Here is an 18,520-nt window from a genome sequence, read left to right on the forward strand (position 1 = left end):
TGAAAATCTGTAAAAATCACTGAAAATAATCAAATATTGTTTTGTACTTCAGTTTTAAAAGAACTTATGCCTCATTAATTCATGTTAACCACATATAGGTGATCAAGTGCTAGATAGATTCTTGAAAGCTAAGTGATCTGAGTTCGAAACAACTAAACAACACTAAACATGTGTGGTCACACGGATATAGAGTTATGCTTCGGACCTCGTATAACTATATGAATATCAGAAACATGATCAGGCTCCTCTTGAGAGATTAGTCTTATCTCATTTTAATTCAAAAAGAAAAATCAATTTTCTGTTAAGGCTGCTATTCCAGCGAAAAGAGAACTGAAAAATATGAAAAGAGTAATGAGAGAGAACACAATCGCTTGCAATCGATGTCCATGTTGGATATATTTGTTGATATTAGCAGTACTAGTTCTCATAATGATACCAACTTCAGTTCTATTTAGTGCCGGTCCTGTTATAAAGGGGGCCTATTCAAAAAAATATGTTTATTATGCATTTTAGCTTTTACATAAGAAAAATTACTATTAAAAACTTTCGATCAAAAATAAACAATTGCATCTGTGAGATTCAGATGAATAAACAACAAAGATTTGTTTATAAAAAATTTACAGTTTTGAACCCAAAAAAAATTACAGTTTGAATTTGTAACTGAAAATCAATGAACTTTTATTTTTTTATGAATAAACAATTGTGTCTAACGAGATGAAGCCAGAAGACTGTCTCACAACCAAATTCAACAACATAATTGATTCCAGTTTTCATTATTAAATATTTTTTATATATAAAAGTTTTGTTATCGTTTAAATCATAACTATCTATGAGTCTATAACCTTCCTAATATTCTGTTAAGAACCGTAACTTTCTTATTGTGTTTCCTTTGTCGACTTAATTATTTTACACTTAAATATTAGACATATACATAACAAACACATATGTACATATAGAAAAAAATTGGAAAAAGGGCTCCACCAAATGGGGGTTCTATTCAAATGTTTCGCGATACTATGCCCAAGTCCGGCTCTACTATGGAGTTATTTCATTAAGAAAAATTTCAAAAGACTTCAATATTAAAATATTTTGAGTTTTTTTTTACATTACAGCTGAAAAACATAAGAAAAAAATAAAATAAATAAAAATGAACCAAAATAAGTCACAACCACATTTCAGTTTACGAAACCGGATTTATTCTAATTCTAACACCAAGAGAAGACATACAAAAATAGAAGCCTTTTGCCAAAAAATCAACCGAAGAGAAGCAATATCGACTATGCCCGCCACCGCCGGAGTTCCCAAGAGCTAAGCCAATATGGAGGAGAAACTTTAGAAATAAATCTAAGAAACCAGAGAAGACAAGGAGAGGTGAAACCACTACCACTACCACTACCACAAACAAGGACAAATAAATCACTGGATCTAAATAACACATAAGGAAAAGGAGGAAAAGCGGAGGGACAAGAGGAGCAAAACTGATCAGACCGGCTTCGCCAGTTCGGAACCGGCGAGAGGATAGGCTGAGACCTCACATATCCACCGACTCGCCTCCACCGCCAAAGAGAACCCTAATCCTAGCTCTGCGGCGTCCTCAAAGTGAGCGGCTAACCGAGAAGAGATCATGTGGTTCCGATCGGTAGCAAAATCCGACCCCTACGTCGCGCCTCATCAGTGTTGGTCCTCTACCACCTCGCCGCTAGAACGGAATCATACGACCACCGTAAATGTGCAGGAAAATAACGAGGAGACCTTGGGTAACACGACTCAGACCCCCCCCCCCCCCCCCCCCCCCCCACTGATCGAAGGCGTGAAGTCCAAACCGCCGCACCACCAGAGACCATCGTAACTCCATCTGATACATCAAACCTAGAATGCCATATCTGTAGACTCAAGGTTTTGACCAAAGTGAAGACCGATTTGGATGGATGAAGATAAGTTGATTGGTTTTGGGGTATATCATCAAGAACCAAGGAGACTGGATCCGGCTTGGTAACTCAAATGACCAAAAATTGCAATCTTTGCAGTTATGATGGTTAGCGGAAGATATGGAAAGAAGATAAAAGAAAATATTCTGGAAAAGATTGATATAAAAGGTTCGTTAACCTATAGAAGAAGTGGCGACAGTGAGAGATAGAGTCAGGAGACTAGGGTATTACGGTTTTAGTTTTTGATAGGGCGGTTCAATATGGTAAAATCGAACCGTACCGAACCGAAATAGACAATATGGTTTGGTTTTGGTATATACCATATAAACCGAATGGATATAATTTTATAAAAACCGTAGGATTTGGATATGGTTTGGTATATAATCGATTAAACCGAATAAACCGAACAAAACCGATTAAAAGTAGAAACATATAATTAAATATGTATCTATTTTATAACAATACATGAAAATCTATTTGTTACATAAGTTAAATTTGTGTTAATAACTATTACCATAATTTTATAGTAATAAAGATCCTTAATTTGTACAACACTTGAACTATAATTAAATAACAATTAATCGCAATTCAGACATCTTATTTTCTAATTCTTCTTTTGATATTTTTGCTTTATTTTAGTCTTTCCTAAATTAATATGAAGATTATAAATTTGATGGGCAATAATTAATGAAAAAATTTCACAACTTTTTTCTTATCTGTAAACATACAGAGTTTCGTGTTCAATTGAAAAAACTTGACTTTAATGAACACTAAATATGGAAGTGGAAAAACTTTTCTTTCGTGTTTCTGTTTTGTTTCATATTTTTATTTTCAAAATTTCAAACTTTGATTTTAGTTATAGATTTGATTATTTTATTTGATGGTAGAAGCATTTTTACTTTTTTGTTCATTTATTTGAACATGTAATATATTTTTAATAAATGACTGTGTTGACAATATGACTCTAAAATTCATATAATATGATCTCAAACTAAATAATTATGTTTTTTGGTATAAAATCGAATAAACCGAAAACCGACGGTATATAAACCGAACCAAACCGAAGTAAATATGGATTTAGAATGGTAGTTATATTTTACTAACCGAAATATCGAAAACCGAAAAAAACCGAACCTAAACCGAACCGATATCCGGATTGAACACCCCTAGTTTTTGATAACTATAAGGGTGGCAACTATGCCTGTCCTTCTTACGTTTGGGTAGTTAGAGACTTATCAATCGTGAGATATGGGTGTGTGTAGTCACATAAATCTGGATTAAACAAGACTCTGAACTTTGTTTAAACGATTCCTAATAAAGCGTGTTTTGAGGAAACCGTGTGTATTTGGCTAGCTTCTCATATTGACATTGTTCTAGGTATTGCATTTGGTATCAGAGCAGACAACCTCTTCAATATCAAGTATCATCTATATGTTGAGATCCTGGGAGGAACATGGAACATATGAAGGAGCTCATTGCAGTACACAAACCAATTATGCTGGATGGAGGAAATTTTGGGCACTGTAAAGTCCGAATGAGACACGTGATTTGGGGGATTGATGAAGAAGCGTGGGCGGCTGTTGTGTGGTTGGACAGAACCAACCATGATAGACGAGAGAAAAAAGGAAGTCATCAAACCACTAGAACAATGGACAACTAAAGAAAAGAATGCTTATAGGTTCAATTCAAAATCAATTTCCACCATCTTCTCGGCTATTGATATTGATCAATTCAAAATTATTCAAGGATGTGAATCCGCTAAAGCTGCAAGGGACACTCTGGTTAACTTCTTTGAAGGAGACACAAGTGTTAAATGAACACACATTGACCATCTTGAGACCCTACAAAGCTTCACAACAAAGTTGAATACAATAGCTAATGAAGCAACAATGTTGGGTGAGAGGTACTCCAAGAAGAAACTAGTCAAGAAACTCATCAGATATCTCCCTAAGCGGTTTAAGGATACAAAGATTTTATAAAAGCTACCGTCAACTCTGACGAAGTTAAGTTTGACAAGTTGGTTGGACTTCTTATGTTATTTGAACTAGAACGAGCTGAAGATAAGCTTCCACATGTGAAAGGAATCGGGGTTTCAGCCAACCATGCTGATGAAAGAGTGAAGAAGCTGGAAGAAAATGTAAGTATGATGGCAAATAATTTCAACAAATTGGTACAAAGATTTGACAAAGGTATGTCAATAAATCTTGGTCGATTCAACAAAAAGAGACAATATCGGAATTCAAGAACCAATGATGATCGACAAGACTGGAAGAAGGATCAATAATGTCATGAGTGCGAAGGTAGATACACTTCAAACTGGAATGTCTTCTATACAAAATAAGAGAAATGAAGTGCTCTGAGTGTAGAGGAGTAAGACATCAAAAAATTGAATGCCCAAACCTGCAAAAGAGTGGAGACAAGTCAATTCTGTGTTTCACTGACACAATGTCTGAGGATGAAGAAGATAATCAAGACATTCTCTTGAACTTTGCAGCATTGGTGGGGTCTGAGATATCTTTATCGGATGAAGACACATCGTATTCTGAGGATGAAGGAGCGATTGATGTTAAAAAAAAGTACTGTGAACTGTATGATCAGTGGGTCAATCTGAGTCATGAGAATATTTAACTCATAAAGGACATGGCTATGCTGAAAGCACAAGCTAACATCAGGCCATTGATTCACATTCATCAGAAGACAAAGAGAACAAGGTTCATGAACCTGCTAATGTCTTGAGAACAGTCAAGATTGTTGAACAAGATCTTACTAAGGAAAGACTCAAGAACCAAGTAGTGGAAGATTGAGAAGCTAAGATGTGATAAGTCTTCGCAGAAGAACAAGGAAAGGCTAGGAGTCTGTAACAGGATCTGTCGGAGAATCACAAGAATATTCATATGGTGAGAAAAATAATTAAGATTCTTGATCAATCGTTGTCTATAGGCAAACTCCTAAAGTTAATTAGGGATTGGGCTATAATGGTAGTCACTGTCTACGGTATTCGTATCAGCTAAGAATCAGCCGCAAGAGAATTGAACCATGATTGAGGATGGTGAATATTCCACAACAATTGTTCCTGAGATGAAGAAACCAGTTACAGTGGGACAATTTAGAATCAGGGAAACCAAAAGCCCTCTTGTTAGTTAGACAGTTCAGAAAGTTTCAAACCAAAATATTTTGGTAGAGTAAAAAATAGTAAGAAAGGAGATTCAAGGAGAACAACTTACACCTCCTACTATCAAACACAGAGGTTGTTTTGCGTGCGGAAGACTGGGACATAGGAAGACATTTCGTTATCAGTTTCTCAGAAAAATTTGTTAAGCATGGCAGGCTGGAAAGTTTTTTCTTAGAGAAGAAATGGTTTGGAAGGATGTGGATAGCAAAAAAAGATCTATACCCTAGCCAAGATCAAGTACCAGAATTGAAGAACATACTCTGCAATCATGTCATGTTTGACAATGACGAGAATGAGACGGAAGAAAACATAGTATCCACCTACTTTGCAAATGAACAAAGATTGTCGGATGCATGGTACTTTGACAGTGGATGCTCTTGACACATGACCGGAGATAGCAGTGTCCTAACCGAAATTGTTCAAAAAATTGGGAGAAAAGTTATCTTTGGTGACAGAAAGAAAGGAAAGATCCAAAGAATTAGGACAATAAACAGTTCAGAACAACCATAACTATTCAGTGCCTATCTGGTTGAAGGATTAAGATTAAATATCATCTGTATAATCCAACTGTGTGATGAGAGCCTGACAGTAATGTTCAACAAAACCGATTTCAAAGTAGTGGATGAAGAAGGGAGAGTAGTGCTATCAGGAGTTAGGACAGGAAACAACTGCTACATGTGGAGAGCATCAGAAAACACCGAACAGACAGTGTAAGACAAGATAACTCAGAACAATACCCACTGGCAAGACTCGATGGATGAGGAACAAAAAAGTCTGACAGACTCGGGAACTTGGAAACCCTATATGTATCTAAAATGCATACACAGCCTTGAAACTCCAGTGGAGGAAGAAGGTCAATGCAAGATCAAGGAATCTGATAATTGTGACATCATGCATCACGAGGGCTAGTTACATTAATGGAAAGATGAGTATAAGCGTTGCGCATCATGGGGGAGGTAGTCTACTTTCTTGGGTCATAAGAGACGTGTCTGGAGCATGAGATATGCATTTGAAGCCTGACTCGACGCTTTGATTTGGAATCAAGCACATTGATTAGTCTGAAGAATAGTGTTAACGGAGTGGTTCAGTGCAACAATGCACTAGTACCAAGCCTGGTGTACACCACAGTAAGCTAGCCAGGTCTATGCATCGACTTGAGTCATTGTGGAGAAAATAAGATGGGTTTCGGACAGTACTCTCTCCATAGAGTAAAGCGAGTGGTTAAATACATACAGGAAAAAAATATTTAAAATTTTAAGGGACTCACTGACAAAAACTTTGGTCTTGTATGACAGTGATAACCAGGACATCTTCTCAAATGTACTAGGAGAGTACCTCAGACTTGGGAAGCAATGTGTCCAAATCCTTTGGATGAGACATATGATCAACAACTATGGTAACATCACTAACTCTACGAGGTTTGCTTGCAACAGTGTGAGTCATGTGCATTTCGTAAATGAACGAATAAATTATGTTAGAACTATACATATTGATGTTAAACATCACTTTGTGCTCACCTTGATTGAGGAGAAAATAGCTATTGTTAGACATAAGACATCACAAAACCAGCTGACATATCTATATTGAGAACATGTGGATCTCAACAGTCTTTTGTATGTATGAGAGGCTCTCGGGATACACGATCTCTAGATTCTACACTTTCTCCTAGATGATTACCTTTAGTGTAAATATTTATGTCCCATTATTGTAATAGTCAATAGAGGCACTGGTGGAGAGTGTCAACGTACGTTGGAGAATCTAGTTAAAATTGGAACTATCAGTCTCAATAATATAAACACTCATGTCGGATCAGGCTGCAACCACAGTTTGTGTCTGATTTTGATCACTATTTGGACTGAGAACATGTCTACTGTAAATGAGATCGACTACTGCTTGTAATACCTAAAACTAACGACTTGCAGTCGCAATGTCTATGTATGTAGATTGTTATGAAGAGTCTCGCTGCAATCCTAAAGCATTTAGAAAAAATGATGATATGAATGCATCTCGGTTGAGAAACACAATATCATATAAATTATGAAAAAACTCTGGGACAGTGTGATATATCTTTTGATGACACAGATCTCGCACTCTGAAGGACCCTGAATAATTAGCTGATGACAATTTGAACAAAGTCTTAAGGGAAAGAGGCACCACATTGGACTGATATGTATGAATCTCAGCTGAGAAACACAATATCTCTTTGAATCTTATCAATCAAGATGATTAAATAGAGATAAGAAAGTGGCCTGTTAAGATAAAATGGTTCAATAAAATGGCTGGTTGTCTATCTGTCTAGTAGATGGGTCATGGTTGGTTGAAAAGTGGACTGTGTCTTTATGCTTGTCAATATAATGTGATTCGCTTAAGAATGTCAAAGGACACATAATAATTTGAATCGGAAATCGATAGATTTACTTTTGAAAAACTATTTCACAAGTGTCGGGTATTTGTTTAAAATGCCTGAAAGTTGTCGGCTTTCTCTACTAACCATGATTAAATTGAGCTTTTCAGAAATATCGTATGTGTTGTAAGATCACATGTTGTTTCAGAAAAATCTGAAGATCGACATCATGATTTCAAATTGCCCAGATCGCTTTGTCTTTTGACCTTGCTCTCCGAAAGTACCTCACACTCTGTCTAAGAGGATTTCTTGTCCAAGGCATCATCATGTCCCCGTCTGAAGCAGCTTTTCAGCCAGTTCGAAACTTCATCTATCGTATCAGTTGGAGAACTACAGTTAAAAATATTCAAGAATTCTCACCCATTCTAGTAAGAGAGTGACTTGCGAACCTTGGTGAATCTGATCTGGAAGTTAAGATTAGGAACGAGTACTTTGAGTTCTCATCTATAATTTTTTAATTGATTTTCAAAACAAATATTGATGGAAATCCTGAGAATTGGAGGCTAATCGATCAAGATCACTCAGTAGCGATTCTTACCGGTGGTCTTTGCAGCAAGTGGGATGAATTTGGATTAAGGGACATCTGTCCAGTGTACATAACTCTATACGAGATTTTCACGACAAACTGGATCTTAGGAGCCGAGGTGAAAAACCTAATACGGCAACGCATGCAGCTACTTGGTGCCCTCGCAATAAGAAAGAAAAAATTGACTTTGGAGAGCTGTTGCTGTCTCAGATCCAGAACTCTGACATCGATTTCAATGACACCTCATATATTGATTTTTTCAATCTCATTCATCATGTCTTGGCTTATCAGCAGGACATTCATAATTTGATAGATGATGATTAGTTTGTGGGAGGTCCGAAATCTCTTGGAAGTTTCCAAGCGAAGTCGTTCGTTTAGGGAAGGCCTAAGGGTGATTTTTGTCTGACGGATCACTCATTCTGGGGGACATACTATGGGGGAGAAGTGTGTTTAAATTTTGGTTATTCTTTATCAATTCGTGCGTTGTGTTTTTCTCCTGCTTATGTCTTGCATCCTGAGTTTGGTTTATATGTCATGAATTTTTTTGGGTTTCAGTTCTATGTAGTTTGGCCAATGCATGGCTGAAGTATTTCGTTTACTAATGATGTTAATTAGTGCTGATGTGCATGTAGTTGCAGTTAGTTTGGACTACGTTTGATTTCTGTGTAGGTTCAAGAATGAGGTGACTCGTGCAGACAAAAAGGGGAAAATTGTAGACTCAAGGATTTGACCAAAGTAAAGACGGTTTGGATGGTTGAAGATAAGTTTATTAGTTTCGGGGTGAACCATCAAGGGCCTGGATCCGGTTTGGTAACTCAAAGTACCAAAGATCGCAATCTTCGCAGTTATTATGGTTAGCGGAAGATATGGAAAGAAGATAAAAGAAAAGATTCTGAAAATGATTGATATAAAATGTGCACTAACCTAAAGAAAAAGTGGTGACGGCGAGAGATAGAGTCAGTAGACTAGGGTATTAAGGTTTTGGTTTTTAATAACTGTAAGGGCAGCAACTAGGGTTGTCCTTCTTACGTTTTGGGTAGTTAGAGATTTATCAATTGTGATACACAGGTGTGTGTAGTCACAAAAATGTAATTAAACATGTTGTCACAAAAATCTAATTAAACAAGACTGTGAAGTTTGTTTAAGCGATTCCTAATAAATCGTATTTTGAAGAAACCATGTGTATTTGGCTAGCTTCTCATATTGCCACTATTCTAGGTATTGCAATAGCCACCGGGAAGAGAAAAAGACCGTCTTAAAAGATATGGTTGGCCGAAAAAACAGAAAATAGAAGAAAAAAGAAGAAATAAATCTTTTCACGATTTTTCTGTGAAATCGATGCCGGAAAGGCAAACAATGATAGAAACATTTTCTGTAAGAGAGAGAAAAGTGTTTTATTAATTCTAACTATAGTTTACCAAGGCAAAAAAAAATAAAACCAAGAGGTTTACATACTCGTATTATTACCAGTAAGAAGAAGAAGGATCTAGTATATAATAAGGGCTATATGCGCGAAATGACTAAAAATAAATGTTTAGATGAAATATATATTGGACATAATTTCAACTGATGGTCTAAAATCAATTTAACACTGCAAAAAACCCGTCTAAAGTTGCAAAACTTGTCATTTAAGCAAATTTAGTATCGGTATGCAAAATATAGTAAATTTTGAGTTTGAGGTTATTATTCCAACGCACCTTCGTTCTATAAGAGAAAAATCGATGATATTTGAAAAGCATAAATTCCAACTTTGTTGTTTCTGTGACCATGACAGTTATCTTAGTGGTTTATATTAATATTGTATTATCATTTGGTTTTAAGCATAAGTCTGTATTATTAACCAAAAAGATTCATCATTAGTGTCGGCAAAGGAAAGTTAAACCTAAAAATGTATTTAATATAGTAAGTTTTTAATTTAATTTAATTTAAATTTCAGTGACTACAAAAATTTTCCTTTTTTTAATTATACGGAGGTATCGTCACTTTCACCGAAGTGAATTCCGATTAGCCACATGTTAGCACTCTACGTTTTCGGTCCTCGTGTGGGTCCGATGTCCTTCATAATACCGAAATTTTAATTTTTCGTTGGCTGGGATTCAAACTCAAATAGTTTCGCCATATTGGCCTTCGCTCACCGTTGGGCCATAAGCGCCAGTTAAAAAGTAAAAACTAATTAGATTTAATGTTTAGAATTTATGAGATCTGAGACAGGATTGAAACTAACGACACAAAAATTGATTACCAAAGGATTACACAAACTTTAACTTGGTCACTCTTGTGTTTAGGTACAATACAGAAACTAGAGTAAAAAAACCTAAGAACAAGACTTGAATCTCAACACACGATAAATTACACTAATTAACTTCTCTACGCTGCTCTCTTGGGTTCCCTTAGTTGCTCTTTCTTCTTGCTCGGATCATCTGAATTCATCAATATTTATACCTGAAGCTATGACTTTCTAATCCCACATTTTTTGTTCCATCTTGCATAAGTTGTTCGTTAAACGACTAGACTCAATTTTTTTATTCTCTTGTAGGAGAAGAATTGGTCCAAACAATAAATGGATATATATCGATTTATCAGGAGGAAGTTTCGGAAGAATTAAACTTAAGAGAAACACTGTTGACGCAGTGACGCTCATCGGTAGCCGTGGGGAATCCTTCTCCTTTGAAAACATGACCTAAATGTCCATCACATTTTGCGCATGTGATCTCAACTCTCTTCCCATCTGGCTCCAGCTGATAGTTATATAAGCAAATATATTTTTTGTTATCAACAGATCTAGCTTCTTTATACATATATGCAACATAGATGCAGAATCATAAGACCATATTAATTAATAAGTTACATACAGTTTGTATAATGGCACCAGGAATAGCGTCGAAGAAGGCAGGCCAGCCACAACCAGAGTCGAACTTGGTGGTGGACTTATAAAGAGGAGTCGCACAGCCAGCACACGCATAGGTTCCTTCCTCGAACAGTTTTGTATATTCTCCTTTGAATCGGGCTCTAAATCAAAATCATTATATTAACAGGAGGGACCGTCTCAGAAAAAAATAATACTTGGTAGTATTATTGAGCCGGACACCTAATTAATAACATGTTATAGTGACTATTTGTTCGTCTGATAAGTCTTGGATCAAAACTCAGACTAGTACCGAGACCACTAGAACATTATGGTAGTCATAGTAGTTTTGAAAAACATGCAATGAAAATATAACTTCAGCTAAAAATTTGTAGAGCTTGCTTACTCTGTTCCCTTTTTCCTGAGAACTCTAAATTGTTCAGGAGACAGAACCGCACGCCACTCCTCATCGTGTTTCTGAACAGATCCAGGTGATGGAGCCGCCGATGTTGCTGTCGTTGCCATGGTAAGAAGAGGCTTTTAAGGCGACAGAGAGATGGTCGTGTGTTCTGATGTCTTCTGAGAAAATGAAGAATTGATTTGTGAGTGAGTAGAAGAACAACAAAGGGGTTGGGGGTATATATACAGAAAATATTTTCTTATTGTGGGTCTAAAAGAGACTAGAATATTCCTAAGAAATAAACAGCTAAGAAAAGATAATGGAAAATTGGATAAATGAGACACTTTAAATTTCAATTTGTCACAATAGAATTTATAGAAGATGTTTTAGGAAAATAGAATTTTAATTCCTATAAATACCAAAGTACCATTAATTTATCAATTATGTTGAATTAAAATTATAAATTATAATAATTTTCGTAATAGATTTTTAATGTTAAAATATTAAAAGTTAAAAAAATAAAAAAAAAAATTAAATAGGGAAAAAGGGAGACGCGGGATGCCGCAAACCTAATTTCCCTTTCTCATTGTCTTCTCCGCCGTAGAGTCGTCGCTCTTCCATAGCGATTTAGGGTTCCTTGGTGAGAAGCCCTGTTCTTCGTCGGTGTTTCATCAGCCCGTAGTCTCTACTCTCGTCTCCGTCATCATCCTCTTCGATCTCACTGAAGACACAACGAAATCGAAGCGTTCTTCCTCTTCGTCGGGTCAAAGCGATTTACGAAGTGTTCTTCCATCAATTTCGTTAAAATCTCACATTTCTTCACACAAGGTATTGGATTACATCTATTGATTCTCAACTAAAACGAAATCGAAGTGTTCGTCCATTTAAACTAGATTCTTTTTTAAAACGATTTGTCATGTTTCTTAAACTAAATTTGTTTCACGGGTTGGTTAAACATCTTATACATCATTATTTGTGTGATGATATTGATACTTTAACATGTTGAACTAACAATTTTTTCATGGTTTGTAGATATGTCTGAGGACTTACCAAAGAGGCTTTTTAAGGAGGGCGAGGAGCCCCGAGTGACTCAGATCAACAACAACTCCAGGATCGACTACATTATCCGAAAGTTCCAAGCGTGGCTGCCAAAGGAGTTGGATGTTGTGAAGAAAGATCCGGTTTTTCATCAGATTTTTAAGCTCCATGAGAATGGTCTTGGATACTCTGCGAGGGTGATACACAGCTTCTTGTGTAGGGAGCTGGTGACTTACTTACAGCACGAGCTTTGGTTTGTCTTTGCGAGGAGACCGCTTCGATTCTCATTGCAAGAGTTCCATGCAGTAACCGGGTTTGAATGCGATACTCGTATCTCGCTTGAGGAATTCGAAGAGTGGAAATATGATGGTGGTTTCTGGAGCAAAGTTTTGAGGAGAAAAGATGGAACAATTACACTCTTCAACCTGTGGACTAAGGACAAGGAAGCTGTTAAGAAGTGGAGGAATGCAGATCGCATACGCCTTATCTACTTGGCGATCATTCTTTGTGTGGTATTAGCGAGAGATGAGAAGGCTAATATCCCCCTTAAATACATCGCGGTGGTCATGGATCTTGACAGGGTTCGAAAGTATCCTTGGGGACTTGCTGCTTATGACCTTCTCTGCAAGTCAATAGCCAAAAATCGTGACCAACTGAAGGAAAAGACTACTAGTTATGTCTTGGATGGATTCTCATACGCCTTGCAGATTTGGGCAATGGAAGCGGTACCAAAGATTGGGAAGCTTTGTGGAAAAAAGCTGGACAAGGGTTTCAAGAACGGTCCTAGATGCATAAACTGGATGGGAGCTGCAAAGGTGTCATATGAGGAGATCATTCGGTTGGAGGAACTTATTACACCCAAGGTAATTATCTCTATTTAAGATGACTCCATCCGGTTTGAAATGAGTATTTAGGATCTAACTTTATTTACCTTTCTTTTGTAGGATGACATCTATCAATACATCTCATGGACATGAAATTATGATGTTGTCAAAGCTCAGACATTTCGCAGAGATGATGTGGAGGATGATAGAATCAAGGTTCTGATGGAGTTGATAAAGAATGGTCATGATTTTAGTGAGAATGCTTGGGAAACTGAAGAAAATGAAGTGGTTTCTTTATCTCTTGATGACGAATCAGCTGTCAATGATGAAGCAAGCGTGAATGTTGAAGCAGCCGAGAGTGATGACGACTTTCAGACTCCGAAAGGATCAAAGAACGTTGGTTCTAGATTAAAGAGGGGTAAGAAGAGGCTTTCGGATCGTGGTATGGAGAAGAGGAAACATAAGGTTCTCGCAAGTGGCCCAAAGCAAGCTCCTTTTAATGACGACATGAAGGCTTTTGTGACGCAGTTGTTTGAACACAACTTCTCTGGAATGGAACAAATGCTACAGAAACAGATGGCTGAGACATTTGAGGAGATGCGGGCAGAGCTTAAAGATTCACGTAAGGAAGCAAGCGTTGAAGTTGAGCTTGGAGAGCCTTCACCGACAAAGCCATCGACGAGCCAGGCACCGTTGAGGAGGTCCACACGCGGGGTGAAGAAACACTAGTCTTCACCACTCTCTTGAGTGTTATTTTGTCTTGTTTATTAGATGGTTTGCGTGTCTGTTTGTTTTATTGGCATCTAAGTTATCGGCCTGAATTTTGTTTTACTTTATAAGGTCTCGGTTTGTAAGTGTGCTTGGTGTATAAGTGTCCTTGGTTTGTAAGTGTCTTGTTCGAAATTATGTAATGGTTGTGAACTTTTATGTAAAATATTTATGTAATGATAATGTATTTTGTTGTCTCAAATATTGCTTATTTATCGTGACATAACAGGATGGATCCGAGACTACATTCGATGTGAATTTTAGTGAAGCAGATGATATGGGTCGCGGGATAGGTACGCAAGGGGTTGAAGGGCTTTCTTAGACGTCGTATGTGCCAGGCTTTGATCCATCTCAGACCAAAAAAGAAGAAGACTGGTGGACTCCAATGACTTCGGTCCGAGGTTCAGTGGATAATCCAGTAAAGAAAGAAAAGATAGAGATAAATACAGCTCCACCGCCGTCACAGTGGGAGAAATGGTGTAAAGGAAAAGGTCAAGGACTTCAGCTTAGCATTCACCATTGCCCGAAGATGCTTCTCCGCAGGCGTCGCTTTATTATATCTCTGAAGAGTCATGGAAAGGATTCACGGAATGGGCATTAAATCCAATACCTTTAACAATTGGTCCTACATGCTTTAATTTGTCTGTAGCTACAAGAGTAGTAAGTGCTGGAAAATGGCTTGGGAACGTGGTAATGAATCTTCTACTAACCTTTAGTGAATTTATCTTCCTAACGCTTCTTCTATGCTACATTACTTAACTTTCATTGTGAATTTTCAGGAGATGGATGCGGTTATGTTTATATGGCGTGTGAACACTACTTTGACTCGTTGGGCCCCTCGCCGTGTTGTTTTCATGAGTGCTATGTTCTGCCTCCAAGTCGACGCTGCATACAAGAAGTTTTTACCAAACAAAAAAGCCTATCAATTGCCTGATTTCCTTCTTGGGTACGGCAGAGGAGAGCTTCCATCTCATGGGCAGACTGATCTAGTTTGGGGTGTTGATGTTGATCGACTCTACTTTCCTCTGTTTGTAAATGGTAATCATTCACTCCTCTGCACATCCTAGTTTACATTTCTTCATTTACAAAATTAAGTGGACTCTAACGCAGGTAATCACTGGATTGGTGTCTGTGTAAACATCATTGAAAGAAAAGTGGAAGTCTTTGATTGCGGTCGGGGAAAGAACAGACAATACGTTGAGAAGTTTGCTGCTATCAATCCTAGGATAGTGAAGGCCGTTGGACCACCAGAAAGACAGAAGCAGCTACTCCTCTCATCATATTATATCGTGGATGTGCCTATGAAGTTGAGATTGAACAAAACTTGTTGTGATTGCGGTGCATACGCTCTCAAGCACTTGGAATGCTCGCTGCTTGGTCTCGACGTCAGTTTAGTGGATGATGAAATCATCATGGGTTGCAGATAGAAGATTGGAGTGGACTTATGGGAGGCTGCACACGACCCCATCTTCACTGAGGTTATGACACGATATGTGCCTTCACCATGGGAGAGGTCTGAGGTCTTTGACCTCGAGGATGATTGATTAACTGTGTCCTTAGTAGTTTGGTTTGTTAGAATTATAAAACAACTATGGCTTTGGTATTTGATTTGAATTAAGAAACGACTCTAGATTTGATTTTGTATGAATTATGAAACAATTTTTGCTTTGGGTTTGATTTTCTACAAAGAATTGTGTGCTACAAGATCATAAAACCTGAGGACCCAATCCTATTGAAAATACAATAATGATTCTTAATCAAACCCTAAACAAACCCTAAATCCTTAATTCATAGTGAAACCCTAAACCCTAAACAAACCCTAAAACCATAACCGTAGACATACCCTAACCAAACCCTTAACTATAACCAAAGTACAAATTAATCCAACGCCCCAAATACACATGACATCTATTTATTCATTATTTATGTACATTGGTCACTAGCTATGTACGTCCATCCACTATGTTTGCAAGATGTTTTAACACTAATTTAGAGGGTTCAAAGACAAATTTCTTGTGGTCTAATCGATAAATTTAGTGATTTTTTTCTTCTCTGCCTTAGCTAGAGTACGCGTTATGGGAGTCTGAAACGACGTAGTTTTGGTTATTTTTTTGACCTAATCCCATTTTCTTCCTCATTCTTCCTCGACAGAGAGATTTGCAGCGGCGAAAATTTGGAGATCGACTCCCTCCTGTCTTCAGTAAATTCTTCATCAACTTCAAAGAGATCATCTCGCCAAACAACGGGGAATTCCCACAAAATGCGATTGCGGTGAGGCAGTGTCTTGTTTCACTTCAAAAACAATTAAAAATCTGGGAAGATTATTTCATTGTTGTCCTTTAGGATCTCAGAAGGTTAGTCGTTTAATCATATAACTGTCTCATTGTTGTCCGATGAGTGTAGAATTTGTCAATCTTACTGTGTATTGGATGTTACTGATGAAAGACAAAATCCACTTGTTCAAATGGACTGACAAGTCAGTTGTTGAGGAAATTGAAGACTTCCAGGACCTGTTTGACATGTTGCTCGTTGACAATTCTGAGTTTCAGAAATCAGTGAGAGCTGGTGAGGCCATAATGAAACGCTATGAGAGTAGAATTGAAGAGATGGAAGATGCAATCGCACATTGCAAAGGGAAGACCTCAGAATGCATTAGGGAACTAAGGAGCATAAAAGCTTTGTTTGTGTGTTGTTTGGTGATGGTCTTCATGTACCATACCTATGCAAGATGTTCAACAAAGGCAGTAAGTTCACGCCCAACTACTTTTATGTGCTTCCTCAATTTGTTGTTCTTTTTTTTCAAAGAAGTTAAGACCATATTTCTTGTTATTTCTTGGTGATCATCATCTACTGAAACTAATTATTTTGCAAATACTTTGGTTCTTACTAGCATAAATCGATTTGTCTCAAGAGTTTAACAACTACCAAATTGTCAAATAGGTTCTTAAACAGAAGATCAAATTGTTTCAAGAGCAATAAGAAACAAAAACAGAGACAGATGAACACACATAATAAACTAGATGGGTAAATCGCATGTTCCTTTCTTGTGTCCTTCGGTTCCACAACGGCTACACTTGTGCTTTTTATTCTTTCTTGATCCTTGAGAAGATTTTATCTTGTCTTCTACTGATTCATACCTTCTCTACTTGCTTCATGGAGTGCAATGATCTCAGCATGATTTGAAGAAGTAGCCACGAGCGTTTGTTTCTGGGAACGTCAAGATATAGCAGTGCTTCCGATCGTAAAAACGTATCCTGTTTGCGATCGGGCTTTATGTGGATCTGAAAGATATCCTGCATCTGCAAAACCAACCATTTGACCATTTGAATCTTTAGGGTAAAATAAGCCTAAATCAATAGTCCCTTGTAGGTAACGAAAGACATGTTTAATTCCATTCCAATGTCTTCGTGTTGGAGATGAGCTAAATCTTGCTAGAAGATTAACAGCGAATGATATATCAGGCCGTGTACAATTTGCAAGGTACATCAACGCTCCTATTGCACTTAGATATGGTACTTCCGGACCAAGTATCTCTTCTTTTTTCTCAGGTGGTCGAAATGGATCACTTTCAATATTAAGTGACCTAACGACCATCGGGGTGCTAAGAGGAGTTGATTTATCCATGTTAAATCGTTTCAACACTCTTTTAGTGTATGTGGATTGATGCACAAATATACCATTTTGTGAATGTTCTATTTGTAGGCCAAGACAATACTGTGTCTGTCCAAGATCTTTCATCTCAAATTCTCCCTTGAGATAGTCTGATGCCTTTTGTATTTCCTTTTGAGTTCCGATAATGTTAAGATCATCAACATATACCGCGATTATTACAAATCCGGATATTGTTTTCTTGATGAAAACACATGGGCATATAGGATCATTCACATATCCTTCTTTTGTTAAATGATCACTGAGACGATTATACCACATACGTCCAGATTGCTTTAACCCATATAATGATCTTTGCAATTTTATTGCACATAACTCTTTAGGTTTGGAACTTAATGCTTCTGGCATTTTAAATCCATCAGGAACTTTCATGTAGATATTAGTATCTAATGATCCATATAGATAAGCTGTAACAACATCCATGAGACGCATTTCTAGATTTTTATCAGCTGCTAGACTCATCAGGAATCTAAACGTGATTGCATCCATAACTGGAGAATACGTTTCTTCATAATCGATTCCAGGTCTTTGAGAAAAACCTTGAGCCACTAGACGAGCTTTGTATCTCGTAATCTCATTTTTCTCATTTCGCTTTCGAACGAAAACCCATTTGTACCCAACTGGTCTCACATCTGCAGGTGTGAGCACAATAGATCCAAATACTTTTCGTTTATTAAGCGAATCAAGTTCAGCTTGTATTGCATTTTTTCATTGTTCCCAATCATGTCTCTTTTGACATTCATAGACAGATTTTGGTTCTGGATCATCGATTTCTTCATTTATTTCACTTGACACAATATATGAGAAAGCATCATCAAGGTCATTTTGTTCATTTCTATTCCATATCCTTTTATTATGGATGTAATTAATAGAAATCTCATGATTATCTTTCGATTCATGATGCTCTGATTCATGATGCTCTGATTCATCAGAATCCTTATCATTT

The 18,520-nt window shown here is 37.2% G+C and overlaps 2 protein-coding genes across 2 annotated transcripts; one reads left to right on the top strand and one right to left on the bottom strand.

Annotated features, from left to right (window-relative positions):
• Window positions 1–10,243: 10,243 nt before the first annotated feature.
• On the bottom strand, window positions 10,244–11,500 carry LOC106386174 (peptide methionine sulfoxide reductase B9). The gene is made up of 3 exons (XM_013826062.3): window positions 11,282–11,500; window positions 10,883–11,039; window positions 10,244–10,768 (listed from the first exon to the last, which is right to left on the bottom strand). Exons 1-3 carry the CDS (start codon window positions 11,398–11,400, stop codon window positions 10,610–10,612), a joined length of 435 nt encoding a protein of 144 aa, XP_013681516.1. The 5' UTR covers window positions 11,401–11,500; the 3' UTR covers window positions 10,244–10,609.
• Window positions 11,501–12,309: 809 nt separating this feature from the next.
• LOC125583272 lies at window positions 12,310–15,332 on the top strand. The gene is made up of 7 exons (XM_048749906.1): window positions 12,310–13,176; window positions 13,315–13,851; window positions 14,135–14,198; window positions 14,244–14,396; window positions 14,555–14,595; window positions 14,685–14,943; window positions 15,016–15,332. Exons 1-7 carry the CDS (start codon window positions 12,310–12,312, stop codon window positions 15,330–15,332), a joined length of 2,238 nt encoding a protein of 745 aa, XP_048605863.1.
• Window positions 15,333–18,520: the final 3,188 nt, after the last annotated feature.

This window comes from Brassica napus, chromosome C3, assembly GCF_020379485.1.
Source record: "Brassica napus cultivar Da-Ae chromosome C3, Da-Ae, whole genome shotgun sequence".
Classification (NCBI taxonomy): domain Eukaryota; kingdom Viridiplantae; phylum Streptophyta; class Magnoliopsida; order Brassicales; family Brassicaceae; genus Brassica; species Brassica napus.

Coding starts and splice junctions, on each gene's coding strand:
- LOC106386174 (XM_013826062.3), bottom strand. CDS start 11,400: ATGGCAACGACAGCAACATCGGCGGCTCCATCACCTGGATCTGTTCAG. Junction 11,040..11,281: donor CTCAGGAAAAAGGGAACAGA/GTAAGCAAGCTC, acceptor ATTTTGATTTAG/AGCCCGATTCAAAGGAGAAT. Junction 10,769..10,882: donor CTGGTGCCATTATACAAACT/GTATGTAACTTA, acceptor TATAACTATCAG/CTGGAGCCAGATGGGAAGAG.
- LOC125583272 (XM_048749906.1), top strand. CDS start 12,310: ATGTCTGAGGACTTACCAAAGAGGCTTTTTAAGGAGGGCGAGGAGCCC. Junction 14,596..14,684: donor GAAAATGGCTTGGGAACGTG/GTAATGAATCTT, acceptor GTGAATTTTCAG/GAGATGGATGCGGTTATGTT. Junction 14,944..15,015: donor CTTTCCTCTGTTTGTAAATG/GTAATCATTCAC, acceptor ACTCTAACGCAG/GTAATCACTGGATTGGTGTC.